This window comes from Pseudorasbora parva, chromosome 24 (assembly GCF_024679245.1).
Source record: "Pseudorasbora parva isolate DD20220531a chromosome 24, ASM2467924v1, whole genome shotgun sequence".
NCBI classification, from domain to species: Eukaryota; Metazoa; Chordata; class Actinopteri; order Cypriniformes; family Gobionidae; genus Pseudorasbora; species Pseudorasbora parva.
Window position 1 is genome coordinate 19003345 of NC_090195.1, and position 18569 is coordinate 19021913.

At 38.3% G+C, this 18569-nt stretch overlaps 1 protein-coding gene across 1 annotated transcript in view; it reads left to right on the forward strand.

The window, feature by feature from the left end:
* The window catches only part of rttn (rotatin), a 97441-nt gene that overhangs the window by 5587 nt on the left and 73285 nt on the right, over window positions 1–18569 (forward strand). Inside the window, exons 7-19 of the mRNA XM_067435475.1 lie at window positions 288–435; window positions 1081–1246; window positions 4857–5041; window positions 5171–5286; window positions 6251–6421; window positions 6678–6890; window positions 8888–9000; window positions 9119–9245; window positions 11456–11581; window positions 11846–11962; window positions 12417–12556; window positions 17729–17900; window positions 18078–18177. Coding sequence (XP_067291576.1) covers window positions 288–435; window positions 1081–1246; window positions 4857–5041; window positions 5171–5286; window positions 6251–6421; window positions 6678–6890; window positions 8888–9000; window positions 9119–9245; window positions 11456–11581; window positions 11846–11962; window positions 12417–12556; window positions 17729–17900; window positions 18078–18177 — 1894 coding nt within the window. The remainder of the gene's footprint in view (window positions 1–287; window positions 436–1080; window positions 1247–4856; window positions 5042–5170; window positions 5287–6250; window positions 6422–6677; window positions 6891–8887; window positions 9001–9118; window positions 9246–11455; window positions 11582–11845; window positions 11963–12416; window positions 12557–17728; window positions 17901–18077; window positions 18178–18569) is intronic.

Consider the following 18569-nt stretch of genomic DNA (forward strand, 5'->3'; position numbering starts at 1 on the left):
CAGAGTGATCAGTTCAATTAGGTTTATTGAATCACCCTGATTCACCGGCATTGCTTTGGTACATCTGGAGGGGTAGAGATTTTTAAATTGGTACAAATTACACCGCTTAAAAGTCAGTATCAGGTGGTGGCCTTTTATTTAGTGCCTAATTGAATGTAGAATCACTGCTTTTAAAACACTTGCACCATTTGGATCAGTTGTTTTGTTGTAATGTTCTATACATGTCCTAGTAGGTTTACAAGACTACATCAACTTCTGTTTTCATATATTGCTGTTTTCCCCTCTAGAGTCTGCTGTCACTTCTCGGCCTGAATGTTGATGGTGATGTCAGTTACCTGACGTTGCAGGCATTGGCCTGTCTGGAACAGCTTTGTAGGAACTTGAGGAGCCGCCTACATTTCTACAGAGATCCAAGCTTCTGCTCAGCCAAGCAAGGTACCCAACACCATCTATTATGAATATGTAAGAGTAAATTTTAGAGGTTTACTCTTCTGAGCTGATCTAATGCTTTTTTTTAACACAAGCTTGCTTATTAACTATTAAAATCAGTTATATACAAATGATTCTGTGAAGTAAATAAAGATTTAAAAAAAAAAAATCTACATGATTTTTTGTGTGTGAAATATTAAAAAAAAAAAAGAAGTAACTTCTACATTAGTACTCAATTAAAGGGGTAATGAATTGAGGAATCAACTTTCCCTTGTGCTTTTAATATATAAAAGATCATGGTTTAATATATATAAAGATCATTAAAAAACTGTTTTCTTTAAATTACTAAAATGTAATTTATTCCTGTGATGCAAAGCTGAATTTTCAGCATCATTACTCCAGTCTTCAGTGTCACATGATCCTTCAGAAATCATTCTAATATGATGATTTGGTGCTCGAGAAACACCTGTCAAGAAATAGAAACCTTTTGTAATGTTATAAATCCCTTTAGTGACATTTTGGTTAATTTAATGTATCCTTGTATACATTTGTTTACAGAATTGTGTTGTTCACCAGTTCTTCTAAATGTGGTTTTAAACTTGGAGAAGTTTCTAAATGCTGAATCAATGTATTATTATTTCACCCATTTAGACCCTGTTTCTCAGAACTCCTCTATCTCCTACCCTCATGAGGTGAGGGGTACCCAACGGTCTGGAGTTTCTTCTCCAGATGAAAGTTCCCCAAGACCTTCTGTGGTGGGCCGTCCCGTTCAGCGGGCACGCGGGGATGGCCAGGATGGAGATGCTGCATCTTCTAGGTGCTTACTAAGCTTTGTTCTCTATCTTTAAAATAAAATAAGATTTTCTTTGTTCATTTTTTAAATAAAACTGTTAAAGATGATGTTCATAACACAAAGTTCTCTCCCATGGTCATGGAACACCTAGAAATTGTGTTTTCAGGCCTGGAAAAGTCAGGGAATTTTCTATTTAATAAAAGCTGTAAAATATTGAATTGGTTAAAATTACTCTTTTGAGATGCAATTTGAATGATCCTGTTTTTAAATATGTATTGTAATTAATTATAATTAAAAAAAAATCATTTTCCAGAGGTCACTTACATATGGAAATCAAAAATAGCCTGTTTACTTCAAGCGGTTTAGAGTGGGGTGGAAAATAGTCGTGCTAAACTAAATTAGAGACATGCAAGGTGCACTCTGCAGGATTTTCAGTTACTGTTTGTAAACACAACACTCAAACTTGGCCTGTTCTCATGGCCTGAACTCCGCCAAAAGCGCAAAACCCTCTCCCCTGAAATGATATACAACGATGAGCCAAAACATTATGAATACCTGCCTAATATGCTGTTGGCTCTTTACGTGATGCCAAAACAGCGCCGAGGCATGGACTCTGAAGGTGTCCGGTGGTATCTGGCACCAAGATGTTGGCATAAGATCCTTCAAATCCTGTAGGTTGCGAGGTGGAGCTGCCACGGATCCGACTTGTTGGTCCAACATATCCCACAGATGCTCAATTGGATTAAGAGCCATAGAATTTGGAGGCCAGGGCAACACCTTGGACTATTCATCATGTTCTTCAAACCATTCCTTAACAATATGTGCAGTATGGCAGGGTGCTTTATCCTGCTGAGAGAGGCTACTTCCACCAGAGAGCACAATTGTCATGAAGGGGTGTATCTGGTCTGCTCTACAGAAATGTTTAGGTAGGTGGCACGTGTCAAATTTAAGTACAAATTTAAGAACATTGACCAGAGCATCACACTGCCTCCGCCAGCCTTGTCACTGTCCCATAGGGCATCCTTGTGCCATCACTTCCACAAGTAAACAGCGCACACATACAAGACTGTCCACATGATGTAAAAGAAAACGGGACTCATCGGACCAGGCGACCTTCCTCCACTTCTCCAAGGTCCAGTTCCACCATTGTCTCACGTGCCCAATGTGGCCATTTTTTAGGACAGTGGTCATCATATAGACACTGATTGGTCTGCGGCTGTTTAGCTCCATACACAGTGTGATGTACTGTGTTTTGTGACACATTCCTCCCATGACCATCATTAAAATTTTGTATGACTTGTGCCACAGTAGACCTATTGGCTCGAACCAGACGGGATAGCCTTAATTGCCCTCACGCACCCACTGGCAAAAGGCTGCAGCGTCCTGAGCAAAGGAATTCAAGAAGAAAATAAGAAAGTACAGGCACAGGGCAGTGTCTCTGTAGACACAAACATCACACACTTCTAGTGGAGTCTATACTTTCCCCCCCTTTTTTTCTCCCCCTTTTAAAATCCTGCATAGTGCAGCTTTATCTGTTTGGGGTCAGTAAGATTAAAAAAAAAACTTAAAGAAAACCTTTTATTCTGCAAGAATGCATTAAATGTATCAAAAGAGACTTTTACATTACTTTTACAATTCTTTACATTAAAAACAACAACAAAAACAAATCAATAAATTTAATGCAAACAATTTTCATTGTTTTCCACAAAAATATTATGCAGTGCAGTTTACATCCTTGATAATAATTAGAAATATTTCTAGAGCAGCAAATCAGACAAACCACTTTATATATTATAAATACATATACATACAGTGGGGCAACAAAGTATTTGGGGCAACAAAGTAAGTAAAGTAAAGTCAGCCACCTATTGTGCAAGTTCTCCCACTTAAAAAGATGAGAGAGGCCTCTAATTTTCATCATAGGTACACTTTAATTATGAGAGACAAAATGAGAAAAAAATCTAGAAAATCCACTTTCTGATTTTTAAAGAATTTATTTGCAAATTATGGTGGAAAATAAGTATATGGTCAGTAACAAAAGTTCACCTCAATACTTTGTTTATAACCTTTGTTGGCAATGACAGAGTCACCACAAGGTTTTTACACACTGTTACTGGTAGTTTGACCCATTCCTCCATGCAGATCTCCTCTTGAGCAGTTATGTTTTGTGGCTGTCGCTTGGCAACGTGGATTTTCAACTCCCTCCAAAGATTTTCTATGGGGTTAAGATATGAAGACTGGCTAGGACACCAGGACCTTGAAATGCTTCTTACGAAGCCCCTCCTTTGTTGCCCGGGCGGTGTGTTTGGGATCATTGTCATTCTGAAAGACCCAGCCACGTTTCATCTTCAATGCCCTTGCTGATGGAAGGAGCTTTTTACTCAAAATCTCATGATACATGGCCCCATTTCCTTCTATTACACAGATCAGTCTTCCTGGTCCCTTTGCAGAAAAACAGCCCCAAAGCATGATTTTTTTCACCCCCATGCTTTACAGTAGGTATGGTGCAACTCCGCATCCTTTCTCCTCCAAACACTACAAGTTGAGTTTTTCCCAAAATATTCTTTTTTGGTTTCATCTAACTATATGAGATTCTCCCAATCCTCCTCTGGATCATCCAGATGCTCTCTAGCAAACTTCAGACAGGCCCAGATATGTACTGGCTTAAGCAGGGGGACATGTCTGGCACTGCAGGATATGAAACCCTGGTGGCATAGTGTGTTACTGATGGCAGCCTTTAGTCCCACTTTCTGCAGGTCATTCACTAAGTTTTTTTTCCTTCTCATTCTGCCTCTCATGGTTGAAGTGTACCTATGATGAAAATTACAGGCCTCTCATCTTTTTAGGTGGGAGAACTTGCACAATTGGTAGCTGACTAAGTGTGTGTGTGTGTGTGTGTGTGTGTGTGTGTGTGTGTGTGTGTGTGTGTGTGTGTGTGTGTGTGTGTGTGTGTATATGTGTCAAACCAAAATCTATTCAGACACCTTCAACATTTTCTCACGTTATCACAGTTTATTTCCTATAGTTTAGAAACTGGTAATAAAATATGACAAGAACTAATTCATCTTGATAATGTCAGATAACTTTGATAGAAAGGTATGTAATGGATTACAACCAACAAATCAACAGTCAGCCATTACATTTTTATACACAATTAAATAAAAATTTTGGTCAACCAATTACCAAGCCATGCTTAATGCTTAATTGTGTTCAGTCTGTGTCACACTAGCAATTAAAGAAAAAAACACTTCAGAAGAACATGGTCAGGTTAAAGTGTCTGAACAATTTTGGTTTTCTGATAATTTACTGTATGAAGATTTTTTTGGGTATAATATGTCAGTTTACTTTATTTTGCTATCCTCACTTCCATAAATGAACTGTCCTGCACCCACTAATAAAAAAAAAAAAGTTTGTTTTGACTGTAAGTGGACTTAAAATATACAGCGTGTGTGTGTGCAATATAGCCTTTTAATGACTACATTTAGGTTTATGTTAGAAAAGATGAGAAATGAATATAGCGCAAGTATTTGTCACTTTCTTAAAATCTTTAAAAAAAAAATTAAAAAGATTTTTTTTGCTCACAACCATTCATGTCGTTTGCAATTAAGAATTCTTTTTGATTTTTGTGGTACAGCGGTAGCAGCAGTCAAAGAGGGGCTCCCCCCAGGCCAGCCCAGCAGTCTCCGCTCCCGCAGCCCCACCCAGGGCTCCCCCCGGAGATGGAAGCAGAGGACTCACTGGAGCTGCAGCTGCAGCAATGGAGCCTGGCTAGATTCGCTGTGGCAGCCATGGAGCACGCGCTCCCTCTCATCAGGACAGGTGAGAGTCCTTTTAAACCCTCTTTCCTGTTTCAAACGCAGCCACAGCTGCTGCCGTTCCCCTCACACGTGTGCTTCCATCGCTCATCATATTCCTCTCTTCTTTTTTCACACATCCCCGCCTTCTCAGAAAGCCTGAAGGTTTTCCAACGGGTGCTAGAGCTGCTGGCAGAGGCGCAGGGGCTGCTGGGAGACAGCATAGCCCCCGAGGTGTGGGACGAGCACAGCCTGACTGCGACAGAGCTGGCAAGTGTCTTTAACAGCCCTCCTTCACAGTGCAGATCCACAGCCATGAGGCTGATGTCTGCATTAGTGCATACAAACACACACCTGTCGCCGCTCCATCACACACATTCTACTTACTCTGAGGGACAGATGGTCATTGTAGAACGTTAAACTATCAGCGCAAATCAGTCATGGCACAACCATTGTTTTTTTAGGCCAGGTTTACCCCTTAGAATTCCCTGTTTGCTCCTGACGACTAAAAACATCAGGTCTTTTAGTTTCATTTAAATAATTAGTAGTTTTTTTTTATTTTTAGTTCATTATACCTAATGCATTAACTACTAACTTTAATGTTTTGAGACTTATTTTTTAAAAGGCATCTGTATGTCAGCATTACGGTTTAACTAACAAGCTTTGTCAGCATTAAATTATATTACACTACATTACATTGTATTATATTATATTATATAAATGAACACTTTAATGTTCGTTCATAATTCTTAAAATCATTTGAACATATTTAGTTTTTAAATGTAGATATTTAGTGTTGAGTCAAATGTTAACATTCACAACCTCATTGTAAAGTTTTACTATTCTCATTTAGCTTACGAGTATTTTACATAAAATTTACATCAATGCATTGCATACAAAATATTATGTAGGTCGCATTACACTGATTTCCAAATGTACCTCATCCAGTGATTTTTATTGCCTGTAGAAATCTTTTTAAACTCATTGTGCTTAGTGTGTGTGTGCATACCTATGAGAACGTTCCCCGCCGCATATGATTATGCATATTTCACGGCATGCCTCTCTCCCTCATTGATCTTTAATACACGCTCATGGCATTTTATCTGGAAAAACTGCTGTCATCTGAAAACTTTCTTTGAAATGCACAGGACTCTTGCTGCCCCCTGCTGGCAGGAAAATGACATGAGATCAATAAGTCTCTTTGTACTATGTTGTTTTTTTTGTCTTGTAAAAGAGGGAGAAATTACAAGCATGTATAGAGATGTTGGGAGACGTTTTGTGCTACCACCATGATATGACTTCCTCAGAACAGCCAGAATCGTCTCTGATCCACCACCGAATGGTCTTTACGGGCACTGCCATTTTCACAATACGTCTCCTGCAAACCTTGTTACCTGTGGAGAAGGTGAGTGAACATATGGCTGTGCCATTCTTAGACATTAATAAGCCGTGCCACCATGGACATATGGCCATGTCCTTCATGGTCATTATTAAAACAAATGAGAGCGTGAAACACACCAGAAGTCGCTGTAAAAGGGTCAATTGTTCAGTTAAGCTGTAGACCTAAGGACAGCACTAATTATGGACAAATTCATTAGTGTGTGTGCTTGTTTAGTGCACGTGTGTGTTTATTACCATATGTGTGTTTTCTTTACAAACAGGCTGGAGATAACCTTCCGGAAAGTACAGTGGCTGCCATTTTCCTCTTGTGTCTTGATGCATCCTTCAGTGTGGCGTACCCCCTCATCCATGAGTCAGCCGTGGCGTACCTAGAGCAGGCTTGCTTTGAAAGATACAGCCTGTATCGTAGAGTATCTCGCGTTTCTCACTGCATGGAGGCTACTTGCACCTTTTTAAAGGATGCAAAGGCTGAGGTAATGATTGGAAATTTTCAAGAATTACTAACATGTAGGATAGTTGTTAGAAGAATATATTTCTTCTAGTGGATTGATTATTAAGAAATGTAGTCGATATTTAAACTGTACACTATTGTCTAAATAAATCAGTCCCCATAAAATCAAAATAACCTATTCTTATTTTTAATGAAATATTGCAGTATTTATTATAAACGATTTATCCGTGGACGTCATTATTTGTTTAAATTGATGTGCCGCTGTAATTTTTGATCAAAAAACTGGCCCTTGCAAAATTAGTCTTTTCTGATGATGTGTTTACTGGCTCACAGAAAAGCAAACCACAATGATCCAACGTTCCAGTCAATTCCTGATAGACCAAAACAAGCCCTTCTCTACATTTCCTTTCTTGTTTAAAAATCTGTTTCACTTGGAAATCTGTCAAAATAGTGAAGGAAATGCAATTGAACTTTTTTTGATTTGCTAAAGTCATTTTGTGATTTGCTAAAGGCTGAGGTAATGATTGGATCTTTCAAAAACTACAAACTTCTAGCTAGAATAATTTCTTTCTGTGCATGCCTTAAAGGATTAGTTCACTTCAAAATGAACATTTCCTGAACTCACCCACATCTCATCCAAGATGTTCATGCCTTTCTTTCTTCAGTCGAAAATAAATATAGTTTTTTTGAGGAAAACTTTCCAGGATTTCTCCACATAATGCACTTCTATGGCAACCAATGATGGTCCAAATCAAAGCAGTTTCAAAGGGCTTTGAATGGGTTCAAAAAGTCCTGCATGATTCCTGACAAGGAATATGGTCTTATCTAGCAAAATGATTGCCCCCCCCCCCCCCCCCCCCACTGTTTTCCAAGATGGCGCCTGTCCGTGAATGCGTAATGCACTGTCTTTATAAAGTGTCTTCTAATTAAACTGTTTGTACACTTACAAAGTTCTCAATGCTTCGGTTTGCATGTAGGGACCCTCATTATGCTACAGTGTTAGTGTGAGGCTATTTTTAAGCCTTGTTAGTGATATTAACTAGTGATTTAATTTCACTACCCTGTGCTCCATAGACTAGCGTTATAAGCTAATCTGTTTTTAGAGATAAAACTCTTTACACTCGATTTTCATGAAAACGCATCCCAGAGAACGATCTACTCGATAACCATGTGTTAATTGCCCCTAGGTTTATTTCTCACCGGAGTTGTCCTTTAAAAAGTATAAGTTGATGATTATTTTATTATGCTATGGTCGATATTAAAGGAACTGTATGTAAGAAAGGTATTTCAATGAATCATAAAATGGCCCTGATATGTCATTAGACATTAAGAAATCATGTTAATTTCAAATACTTATATCAGTGACAACAGTAGTCCAGCCAGGATATTGTCATTTAAAAGTTGTTGTTGCAGCCCTCAACTGATGTTGATGGTGACATGTTGTGTTTTGGCCTGAAGCTCCACCCACCAGTTGTGTTTGGGCATCCGGGTTGCCAGTACTGCTCTATTTACCACAGCTGCAGCTACAAACGTGCCTGCTGGATCCTGAAGCCTATGTGGCAACCTCGAGTCAGGGGGGAGGGGAGAGGGGATCGTGATTGCTGTACCAGTTTTGGCCACAATCTTACATACACTTCCTTTTAAATTCTACACCTATTGTCTAAGTAAATTTAAAGCAAAACACAAACTAAAATATATAATTTTTTACTCAAGTTGAAATTTGCTAAAGATTACATTTATTAGTGATTTTATAGATTTACAATACATGACAGAAAAGGTAATCTAATTATAAAAAATAAAGGGGCAGGAACAATAAATACCTCAACAATCCAATCAATTCCCAATGGACAAATATGATGTTCCACCGTACATTTTCCCTACATTCTTTTCCTCACAATAAGGAAGAAATGAATTTCCATTTCATGCCAACTTTAAGGGACTACCTCACTACAAGATTATGTACTCACGCTTATGTTGAATTTTAAGTAAAAATGGTTCAAGTTGAATTTTTCTTTACAGGGCGATAAGAATTGGCATGAGCTTTTGGAGCTTGCTGATCAAGGAATAGATGCTTTTCCATACCATCAGCACCTACCGATGGTGAAGGAATGCGTCCAGATTTGCTCCTACCTGTAAGTTGCTCACAGTTATAGAAACAGTAAAAATGCCATTGACATCTGCTGTTTTGTCTGGCACTGTGGAAGAAGTGTCATGGTATAAAAATCTGTAAAAAATCGTGTCTCTCCGTAGGTGGAAATTTGCACAAGCAAGCCCGCTCATGCAGTCGGAGAGCCAGAAGATATTTCTGAAGCTTTTGTCTCACCCTCTGTCCCCAGTGAAGGTGGAAACTTACTCCTGCACTCTGAGCATTTTGAAGGTACAAGATGTGCAGTGAAAATTGGGGAGCTAGGGCTTATTTTGAGCCACTTCCAGTAGATAAGTGACAGAAAAGACTGGGAGGAAGTTCACCTAGATTTGGAACTGAAAGTTCCAGCTTAACTATTTTTACTGGAAATGTGTAGTTTTTATAGTTTCAAAGTTGTTAATTATCTAACAATCTTTAGGTGGTTGATTTGCTGGACTACCACCTGCTAGGGTAAAAGTGTTTCCTACACAGTTCAATGTTGACTCTCAATGAAGAATGGCGACTATAGATTTATGAACAAATGATTTTTATAAATTGGACTCAATTACACCAATCACACATACACTGAGCAGGCATAACATTATGACAAATTTCCTAATATTTTAACCATTAAGGCATGTAAGTTGTGAGGTGGGGCCTTCATGGATCGGGCATGTTTGTTCAGCACATCCCACACATGCTCGACTGGATTGAGATCTAGGGAATTTGAAGGGCAGTTCAACACCTCAAACTCGTTGTGCTCCTCACACCATTCCGGAACCATTTTTGCTTTTGTAGCAGGACACATTATCCTGCTAAAAGACGACACAGCCATCAGGGCATACTGTTTCCATGAAAGGATGTACATGGTCTGCAACAATGCATAGGTAGGTGATGTGTGTCAAAGTAATACTCACATGGATGGCAGGACCCAAGGTTTCTTAGCAAAACATTGCCCAGAGCATCACACTGCCTCTGCCGGCTTGCCTTTTTCCCCATAGTGCTCTCTAGTGCCGTGTGTTCCCCAGGTAAGAGACGCACACGCACCCAGCCAACCACGTGATGTAAAAGACAATGTGATTCATTAGACCAGGCCACCTTCTTCCATTGCTCTTTGGTCCAGTTCTTATTCTCACATGCCCACTATTGGCACTTTCAGCATGGACCATCATGTGTACCCTGACTGGTCTGTAGCTATGCAGCCCCATATGCAACAAATTGCAATGCACTGTGTATTCTGACACCTTTTTACCAGAACCAGTATTAACTTTTTGAGCATTTTGAGCTACAGTAGCTCATCTATTTGATCAGACCACACGGGCCATCCTTCGCTCCCCACGTGCATCAGTGATCCTCTTCCGCCCATGACCCTGTCATCGGTTCACCACTGTTCCTTCTTTGGGCCACTTTTGATAGGTACCCCACAAGAGCTGCAGTTTTGGAGATGCTCTGACCCAGTCATCTAGCCATCACAATGGCCCCTGTCAAACTCACTCAAAACCTTACACTTGCCCATTTTTCCTGCTTCTAGCACATAAACGTTGAGGACAAAATGTTCACTTGCTGCCTAACATATCCCACCCACTAACAGTTGTGATGAAGAGATAATCAGTGTTATTCACTTCACTGTCACCGGTCATAATGTTATGTCTGATGATCGGTGTATGTTTATGTGTGTATACATATTCAAACAGAAAGTTCAATGGTTTTGTGGGTTTAAGATTGTGTTAATGCAATTTAAATGTAGATTTATATTATATTATATTATATTATATTATATTATATTATATTATATTATATTATATTATATTATATTATATTAATTATATTATCAATAAATATGTAATTAAATAACATTTTCATTACCAAAAAGTTCTTTGTTTTTTTGAAAGTTAATACATTTATTCAACAAGGATGCATTAAATTAATCAGAAAAGAAATGCATTTATAATGTTACAAAATATTTATATTTCAAATAAATACTGTCCTTTTTTATTCATCAAAGAATAAAAAAAACACAGTTTCCACAATAATATTAAGCAACACAAATATTTGTGTAAATGTTTTTACTGCATCTTTGAATAAATAAATGCAGCCTTGATAACCATAAGAGACATCTTTAAATAAACATAAAAAAAATCCTACCAACCACAAACCCCATATTTATTTAAAATCGCATAGAACTATTTACAATATATTCCAAAGTATCTTTTGGACTGATTGGAAAGCTTGAACACCAGATGACCTGGTACTTCCAGACAGAAATAGAATATTTTAGTTAAGAGTTCTTCCTTTTCCAGGGAGTAAAATGCTGTTACCCTTTGTAATGTGTGTATCTAGTATACATTGAATTACTATTACATTTCCTAGCAATTCGATTACCCTTCACATACGGTGTTGGTGACTTTTGAACTCTGTAGATGGTAATATCCCTACACTAACTTGCTGCTCTCAACCTGCAGGAGTGCTTGGGAGTTCAGAATGTGGCCAAACCGGCCTCATCCATCTGCAGCGGAGTGAATTTCTTGCTTCACTCCCGTGTCCTGTATGAGATCAGTGTGTTTGGCCTTCAAGACCAAGCAAGAGAGGTGAATTATTCATCTTCCTGTTTCCAGCGAGACACCCAGTAATATAGAAAGAAGAAATATTTTGATATAGCAATACACAGCTCACTAATAAATAATGCATCAACGCTGTATGTTTAATGGGTTACTGAGGTCATGCTAAACTAATAATTGACATTGGAAATGCCCTCTCACTGCTTTAGGTGGCATTTGGTGGATTTGGATGAGGTAGCTTGTTGTAAGTGCAAAATCATAGCGCCATCAACTAACTTTATGTGTGATCCAAAGGTGAGCGCTGCTGCCAAGGATATTCTACTCTATCTGCTGAAGGGACGATTGATGATGACAGCTGCAAGTTGGAGCAGATTTAATGAGGCACTTTACCCGGTCATTCCTATATTACAGGTGCAAACACCCTTTCTCCACACCTCTACACACACGCACGCACACGCACACACACACACACATAAGCACAAAGCTGCAATATAACCGTCAAACTTGGCTGAAAAAATAATTTCCAATGTAATATTAACGTGTTTGCAAGGCGCCCGAGGCAGAATCTAACGCTGCATTCTATTTTAAACACGGTTATCTTGTACTTTTCAACGACCAAAGCTGCGTTTCATTTTTTTGAAGGGTGGGGTTGGAGTGCCATTGAATATTCATATATCTTGTCAAGGTCAACACATTTGATTCATTTTAGCTGAAGCCTCTCAGTAATTGGTTTGTGCTGTCAATAAAGCAGTGGTGAAATAGTCTGTCGGAATTGTGTGTTTATTTATTGTTGTTCCAAGCTGTATTTAGGTTTTGGAAGTCTATTGTCTGCCATTTTAAAGCTTTGTGCGTTTATGCATATTAGAGTTATGCCGGTACTGAGGACGCCCTGGGAAACTGTATCTTGCTGCTAAGTGAAGCATCTGCCGAGAAGGAAGATGAGGTTTGTTCACCGCCTACTAGACTAAGGATGGTCCTCCGGCTTCTGTTCGCCAAGCATCACACGTGAGTTTAAGTGCACATCAATTTGGATTTCTTTCACCACCTTATGGCAATAATTACCAAAAGATGAAAATTCTGTCATTTGCTCACCCATATCATTTTCTTCTGTGAAACACAACAGGAGATGGTTTGTAGAATGTTATCATTGTTTGTTTTTTTTTGCAACAGAAAAGAATGGGAACTGTGAAAGTCAAAGTTAATAAGCATTGTAAAAGTAGTTTAACATGGATATATTCCTGTAGTTTTCTGAAGCTACAGAACCGTCCCATGTGAAAAAGAAGTGCCATTCATTGCATTGAATGTTCACTTAGTGTACAAATCTTAATGTTTTAAAAAATGTTCTTGCAGAATATAATATAATAATGTGAAATAAAAGTCCAGTTAAGTCTACTTTCGGTTTCCTAAAACAATGAACCGCGCTATTAAAAATTGCAGTTTGTTTCTTTCTTTGATCTTGGGTTCCTACATGGTACGGAATTTGATTTGAGTAATTTCTGAGTCTGAAAACGTAAGGAAAAAAGAAAGCAGAGTATGGAAAAATATTTGCATTTCCTATACCCCAATTAGTTTTCTATAATAGAAAATTAAGAATTTAAGGAAATAAATGTATCACACAAAGTGTTTTCATGGCAGCAGTTTAGTTATTCTTAAGTGACTGTCAAACACAACTGAATGAATTCAAGGTGCAGTTTTTTATTATGCAAAAATGCAGGTTATAAGTGTTGTGGGTTTCTTCTCATGATCTTAGCACCGTATTACAGAGCCTCTAAAAAGACTTTTGCAAAAATAAAAAAAATACAGACTTTCATTTGCGCATGAGAAACCATTAATGATTAAGGATTTCTGTCATTAATTACTCACCCTCATGTCGTTCGAAACCTGTGAGACCATCTTCGGAACACACATTAAGATATTTTTGTTGTAATCCCAGAGCTTTCTGACCCCACATAGACAGCAAAAGAACGATCACTTTCAAGGCCCAGAAAGATTGTAACGAGATTGGTTAAATTGTCCATGTGACTCCAGTGGTTCAACCTTAATGTTATGAAGTGAATACTTTTCGTGCACAAAAGCGATTTTATTCAACGATATCTTCTCTTTGTTGTCACTCTCATCTGCTATTCACACTGTTGGGCTATTCACACAGTGCAACGCTTCTGAGTTATATGGCAGAACGGCGGCCCACTATTGGCTGAGCAACACGTGTGAGCTGTGTCGCGTAGAAGAGCGTCACGGAGGAGAAGAAATTGCAGAATAAAGTTGTTACTTTTGAATAAAGTGCACACAAAAAGTATTCTTGTCACTTCATAACATTAAGGTTGAACCACTGTTGTCACTTGGACTATAATTTAATGATCTCTTTACCTTTCTGGCCCTTAAAAGTGATCGTTGTGTTTCTGTCTATGAAAGGATCACAAAGCTTTTGGATTTCATCAAAATGTCTTAATTTGTGTTCTGAAGATGAACGAAGGTCTCACAGGTATGGAACAACATGAGAATGAGTAATTAATGACAGCATTTTAATTTTTGGGTAAAGAAAACCTTTAAACTTAGCATATAGGACAATGCACACTGAGCCAACTATTGCACCATCAGCCCATTTTGCAGTGTGAATTCTGGCTGCCACAGAGTATGCGGTAATGCAGACCTAAGGCCTTGAAATATGATGTACTCCCCTAACGAAAGCCACATTTTGAACACTTATTTTTTTCAGTACCTGTCTTTTTTATAGAACCTTGAACTTGGCAGCCGTATTGTGCCATCAGCCATGTCATGATGTCTCCCCTGCCACAGAGGATGTGTTAAATTGGACATTAGGCCTTGATATTTGTGGTATTACCCTAAGGAAAGACACATTTGAGTAAATGGATCTCTAATTCATGTGCATCTATGCTCTAGAAAGTGTAATGCGTAAACAAACATATTCCTCTGCGCATGTCTTGAGTGCATTCAAAAATCTATATTTTTTTAGAGGCTCTGCATGTCACTTTGAGAAAGCCAATTAAAACACAAAACCGGTGAAAATAAATATATTGACAGATGACTGTACTACCAAATATAAAGCTGAAAATAATGCTGTATGAATTATTTATGTTTAATATGTCCTGAAAATTTTACCGAGAGGTTTGGAAATTTGAGTCTTTAACCATGGAATTTTGAAATGAAAATTGTGTATAGGAACCCTCTAACATACTAAAGCACATGTAAAGTACTTGATAATTTGAACTAGTATTCAATATTAAACATATTATGTAATGCATTTATTATATATAAGTGAAAATATTTTATAGACAGGTCCTTCTCATGTGATAAAAGTTCATTACTTTCCATAATGTAATGATAAAAATTAAACGTTCATATATTTTAGATTCATTGCACACCAACTGAAATATTTCAAGTCTTTTATTGTTTTAATACTGATGATTTTGGCATACAACTCATGAAACCCCAAAATTCTTGTCCCCAAAAATTTGCATAACATGAAAAGGTTCTCTAAACGAGCTATTAACCTAATCATCTGAATCAACTAATTAACTCTAAACACCTGCAAAAGATTCCTGAGGCTTTTAAAAACTCCCAGCCTGGTTCATTACTCAAAACCACAATCAGTTTAAGACTGCCGACCTGACTGCTGTCCAGAAGGCCATCATTGACACCCTCAAACGAGAGGGTAAGACACAGAAAGAAATTTCTGAGCAAATAGGCTGTTCCCAGAGTGCTGTATCAAGGCACCTCAGTGGGAAGTCTGTGGGAAGGATTCCAGACCTTGGGGGACCTGCGGAAGCAGTGGACTGAGTCTGGAATAGAAACATCCAGAGGCACCGTGCACAGGCGTGTGCAGGAAATGGGCTACAGGTGCCGCATTCCCCAGCTCAAGCCACTTTGGGCTACAGAGAAGCAGCACTGGACTGTTGCTCAGTGGTCCAAAGTACTTTTTTCGGATGAAAGCAAATTTTGCATATCATTCGGAAATTAAGGTGCCAGAGTCTGGAGGAAGACTGGGGAGAAAGAAATACCAAAATGCCGGAAGTCCAGTGTCAAGTACCCACAGTCAGTGATGGTCTGGGATGCCATGTCAGCTGCTGGTGTTGATCCACTGTGTTTTATCAAGGGCAGGGTCAATGCAGCTAGCTGTCAGGAGATTTTGGAGCACTTCATGCTTCCATCTGCTGAAAAGCTTTATGGAGATGAAGATTTTGTTTTTCAGCACGACCTGGCACCTGCTCACAGTGCCAAAACCACTGGTAAATGCTTTACTGACCATGGTATTACTGTGCTTAATTGGCCTGCCAACTCTCCTGACCTGAACCCCATAGAGAATCTGTGGGATATTGTGAAGAGAAAGTTGAGAGACGCAAGACCCAACACTCTGGATGAGTTTAAGGCCGATATCGAAGCATCCTGGGCCTCCATAACACCTCAGCAGTGCCACAGGCTGATGATTGCCTCCATGCCACGCCGCATTGAAGCAGTCATTTCTGTAAGAGGATTCCCGACCAAGTATTGAATGCATAACTGAACATAATTATTTGAAGGTTGACATTATGGAAGGTTTTACATTATGGAAAATAATGAACTTTTATCGCATATGCTAATTTTTTGAGAAGGACCTGTATACTAAATTCCAACTTCATTATTGCTAATGTGTACTTTTATTGTGGCCAGCCTAAGGTGCAAGTGCAATTTAATTAGCATCTTGATATGCCACACCTGTGAGGTGGATGGATTATCTCGGCAGAGGAGAAGTGCTCATTAACACAGATTTAGAAAGACTTGTGAACAATATTTGTGTAAAATAGGCCTTTTGTGTACATATACAAAAGTCTTCGATCTTTGAGTTTAGCTCATAAAAAAATGGGGGCAAAAACAAAAGTGTTTATTATTCTGTTCAGTGTACACTCACCTAAAAGATTATTAGGAACACCATACTAATACTGTGTTTGTATGTTTGACCCCCTTTCGCCTTCAGAACTGCCTTAATTCCATGGAGCATTGATTCAACAAGGTGCTGAAAGCATTCTTTAGAAATGTTGGCCCATATTGATAGGATAGCATCTTGCAGTTAATGGAGATTTGTGGGATGCACATCCAGGGCACGAAGCTCCCGTTCCACCACATCCCAAAGATGCTCTATTGGGTTGAGTTCTGGTGACTGTTTAGTACAGTGAACTCATTGTCATTTTCAAGAAACAAATTTGAAATAATTCGAGCTTTGTGACATGGTGCATTATCCTGCTGGAAGTAGCCATCAGAGGATGGGTACATGGTGGTCATTTTTGACTCTACCATCTGAATTTCTCAACATAAATCATCAGACCAGGCAACATTTTTCCAGTCTTCATCTGTCCAATTTTAGTGAGCTCGTTCAAATTGTAGCCTCTTTTTCCTATTTGTAGTGGAGATGAGTGGTACCCGGTGGGGTCTTCTGCTGTTGTAGAACATCCGCCTCAAGGTTGTGTGTTGTGGCTTCACAAATGCTTTGCTGCATACCTCGGTTGTAACGAGTGGTTATTTCAGTCAAAGTTGCTCTTCTATCAGCTTGAATCTGTCGGCCCCTTCTCCTCTGACCTCTAGCATCGACAAGGCATTTTCGCCCACAGGACTGCCGCATACTGGATGTTTTCCCCTTTTCACAGCATTCTTTGTAAACCCTAGAAATGGTTGTGTGTGAAAATCCCAGTAACTGAGCAGATTGTGAAATACTAAGACCAGCCTGTCTAGCACCAACAACCATGACACAGTCAAAATTGCTTAACTCACCTTTCTTTTCCATTCTGACATTCAGTTTGGAGTTCAGGAGATTGTCTTGACCAGGACCACACCCCTAAATACATTGAAGCAACTGCCATGTGATTGGTTGATTAGATAATTGCATTAATGAGAAATTGAACAGGTGTTCCTAATAATCGTATATTTATATTTTTTGAAATATAATTATATATATATTGTATATTTTTTAAAATATATCATGTCAGTAATAAGTACAATAATAATAAGTATGCTAATGTTTACTTTTTCACAAGGGCTAACAGAGCTAAGTTTTTATTTACAGAAAACATTGCTGGTCTTGGTCAGCATTTACTTTCATTGAATGTAAAAGAGCAGCTTTGACATTGATCTTAATAACTTCTTCCCAAAGTTTGTAAATACCATTGCAATGTTTGCAACTTTTAGTGTGAGGAATAAAGCAGTCCAACATCTTCTACCACACCTGACCAGTGCTGAGGGTGTCAGCAACTCCAGACCAACCCTGGACAGCTCCACATTGTCATGTTTACCAAACCTCTACATTCTTAATAAGAGTGTGGACATAAAGTTGAGCAATTCAGACAAGTCATATGTGAAGGTAAAATGCTGCCCTCACTCAGCTTCCTATTAATAATACACTCTAGTGTTGCTTTGAACCCACTGTATAAAGTAGTTATTATTGGCATTGACACCATGTGACATTTTTTTGCTCTGTTCTGTTCTTAGTGGTCTTGAGTTGACACAATCTTCGGTAAACGTTCTTTTGTTTAAACAGGTGGAGTCTGTAAATAAGTTGTATAATATTCTTAAATCGGAAACGGTGGATCTAGTTTTGCGGAGTTCTGCAGCGGATCAGCTGACTATTGTTCTGCAAGGTGAGGAATACATTCATGCATCCTGGTGTTATTATCATCAACTAAATCTAAAAATGTTATTCAAACTATGGAACAACAATTTCTTGAAAATAAAACTTTTACTTTTAAAACAAATTTTTATTTTACTTCAGCTAGTTGCAAGACAATATTTCTTATTTTCATTTAATTTTTATTGAAGTACTAAAATAACAAACTAAATAAACTAAAACATAAATACTTAAATTCTGAATAAAAACTATATAACTTAAAAAAACTATTAAAAATGAGAGCAATATAAAATGACTTGCACTTAACAAAATATAATGAAATCTAATTCAAAATATATAGTAACTTTAGGCTGGGAAGACACCATATTTAACTTGGACTGTGAGGACTAGATGTAGATGTTAGAT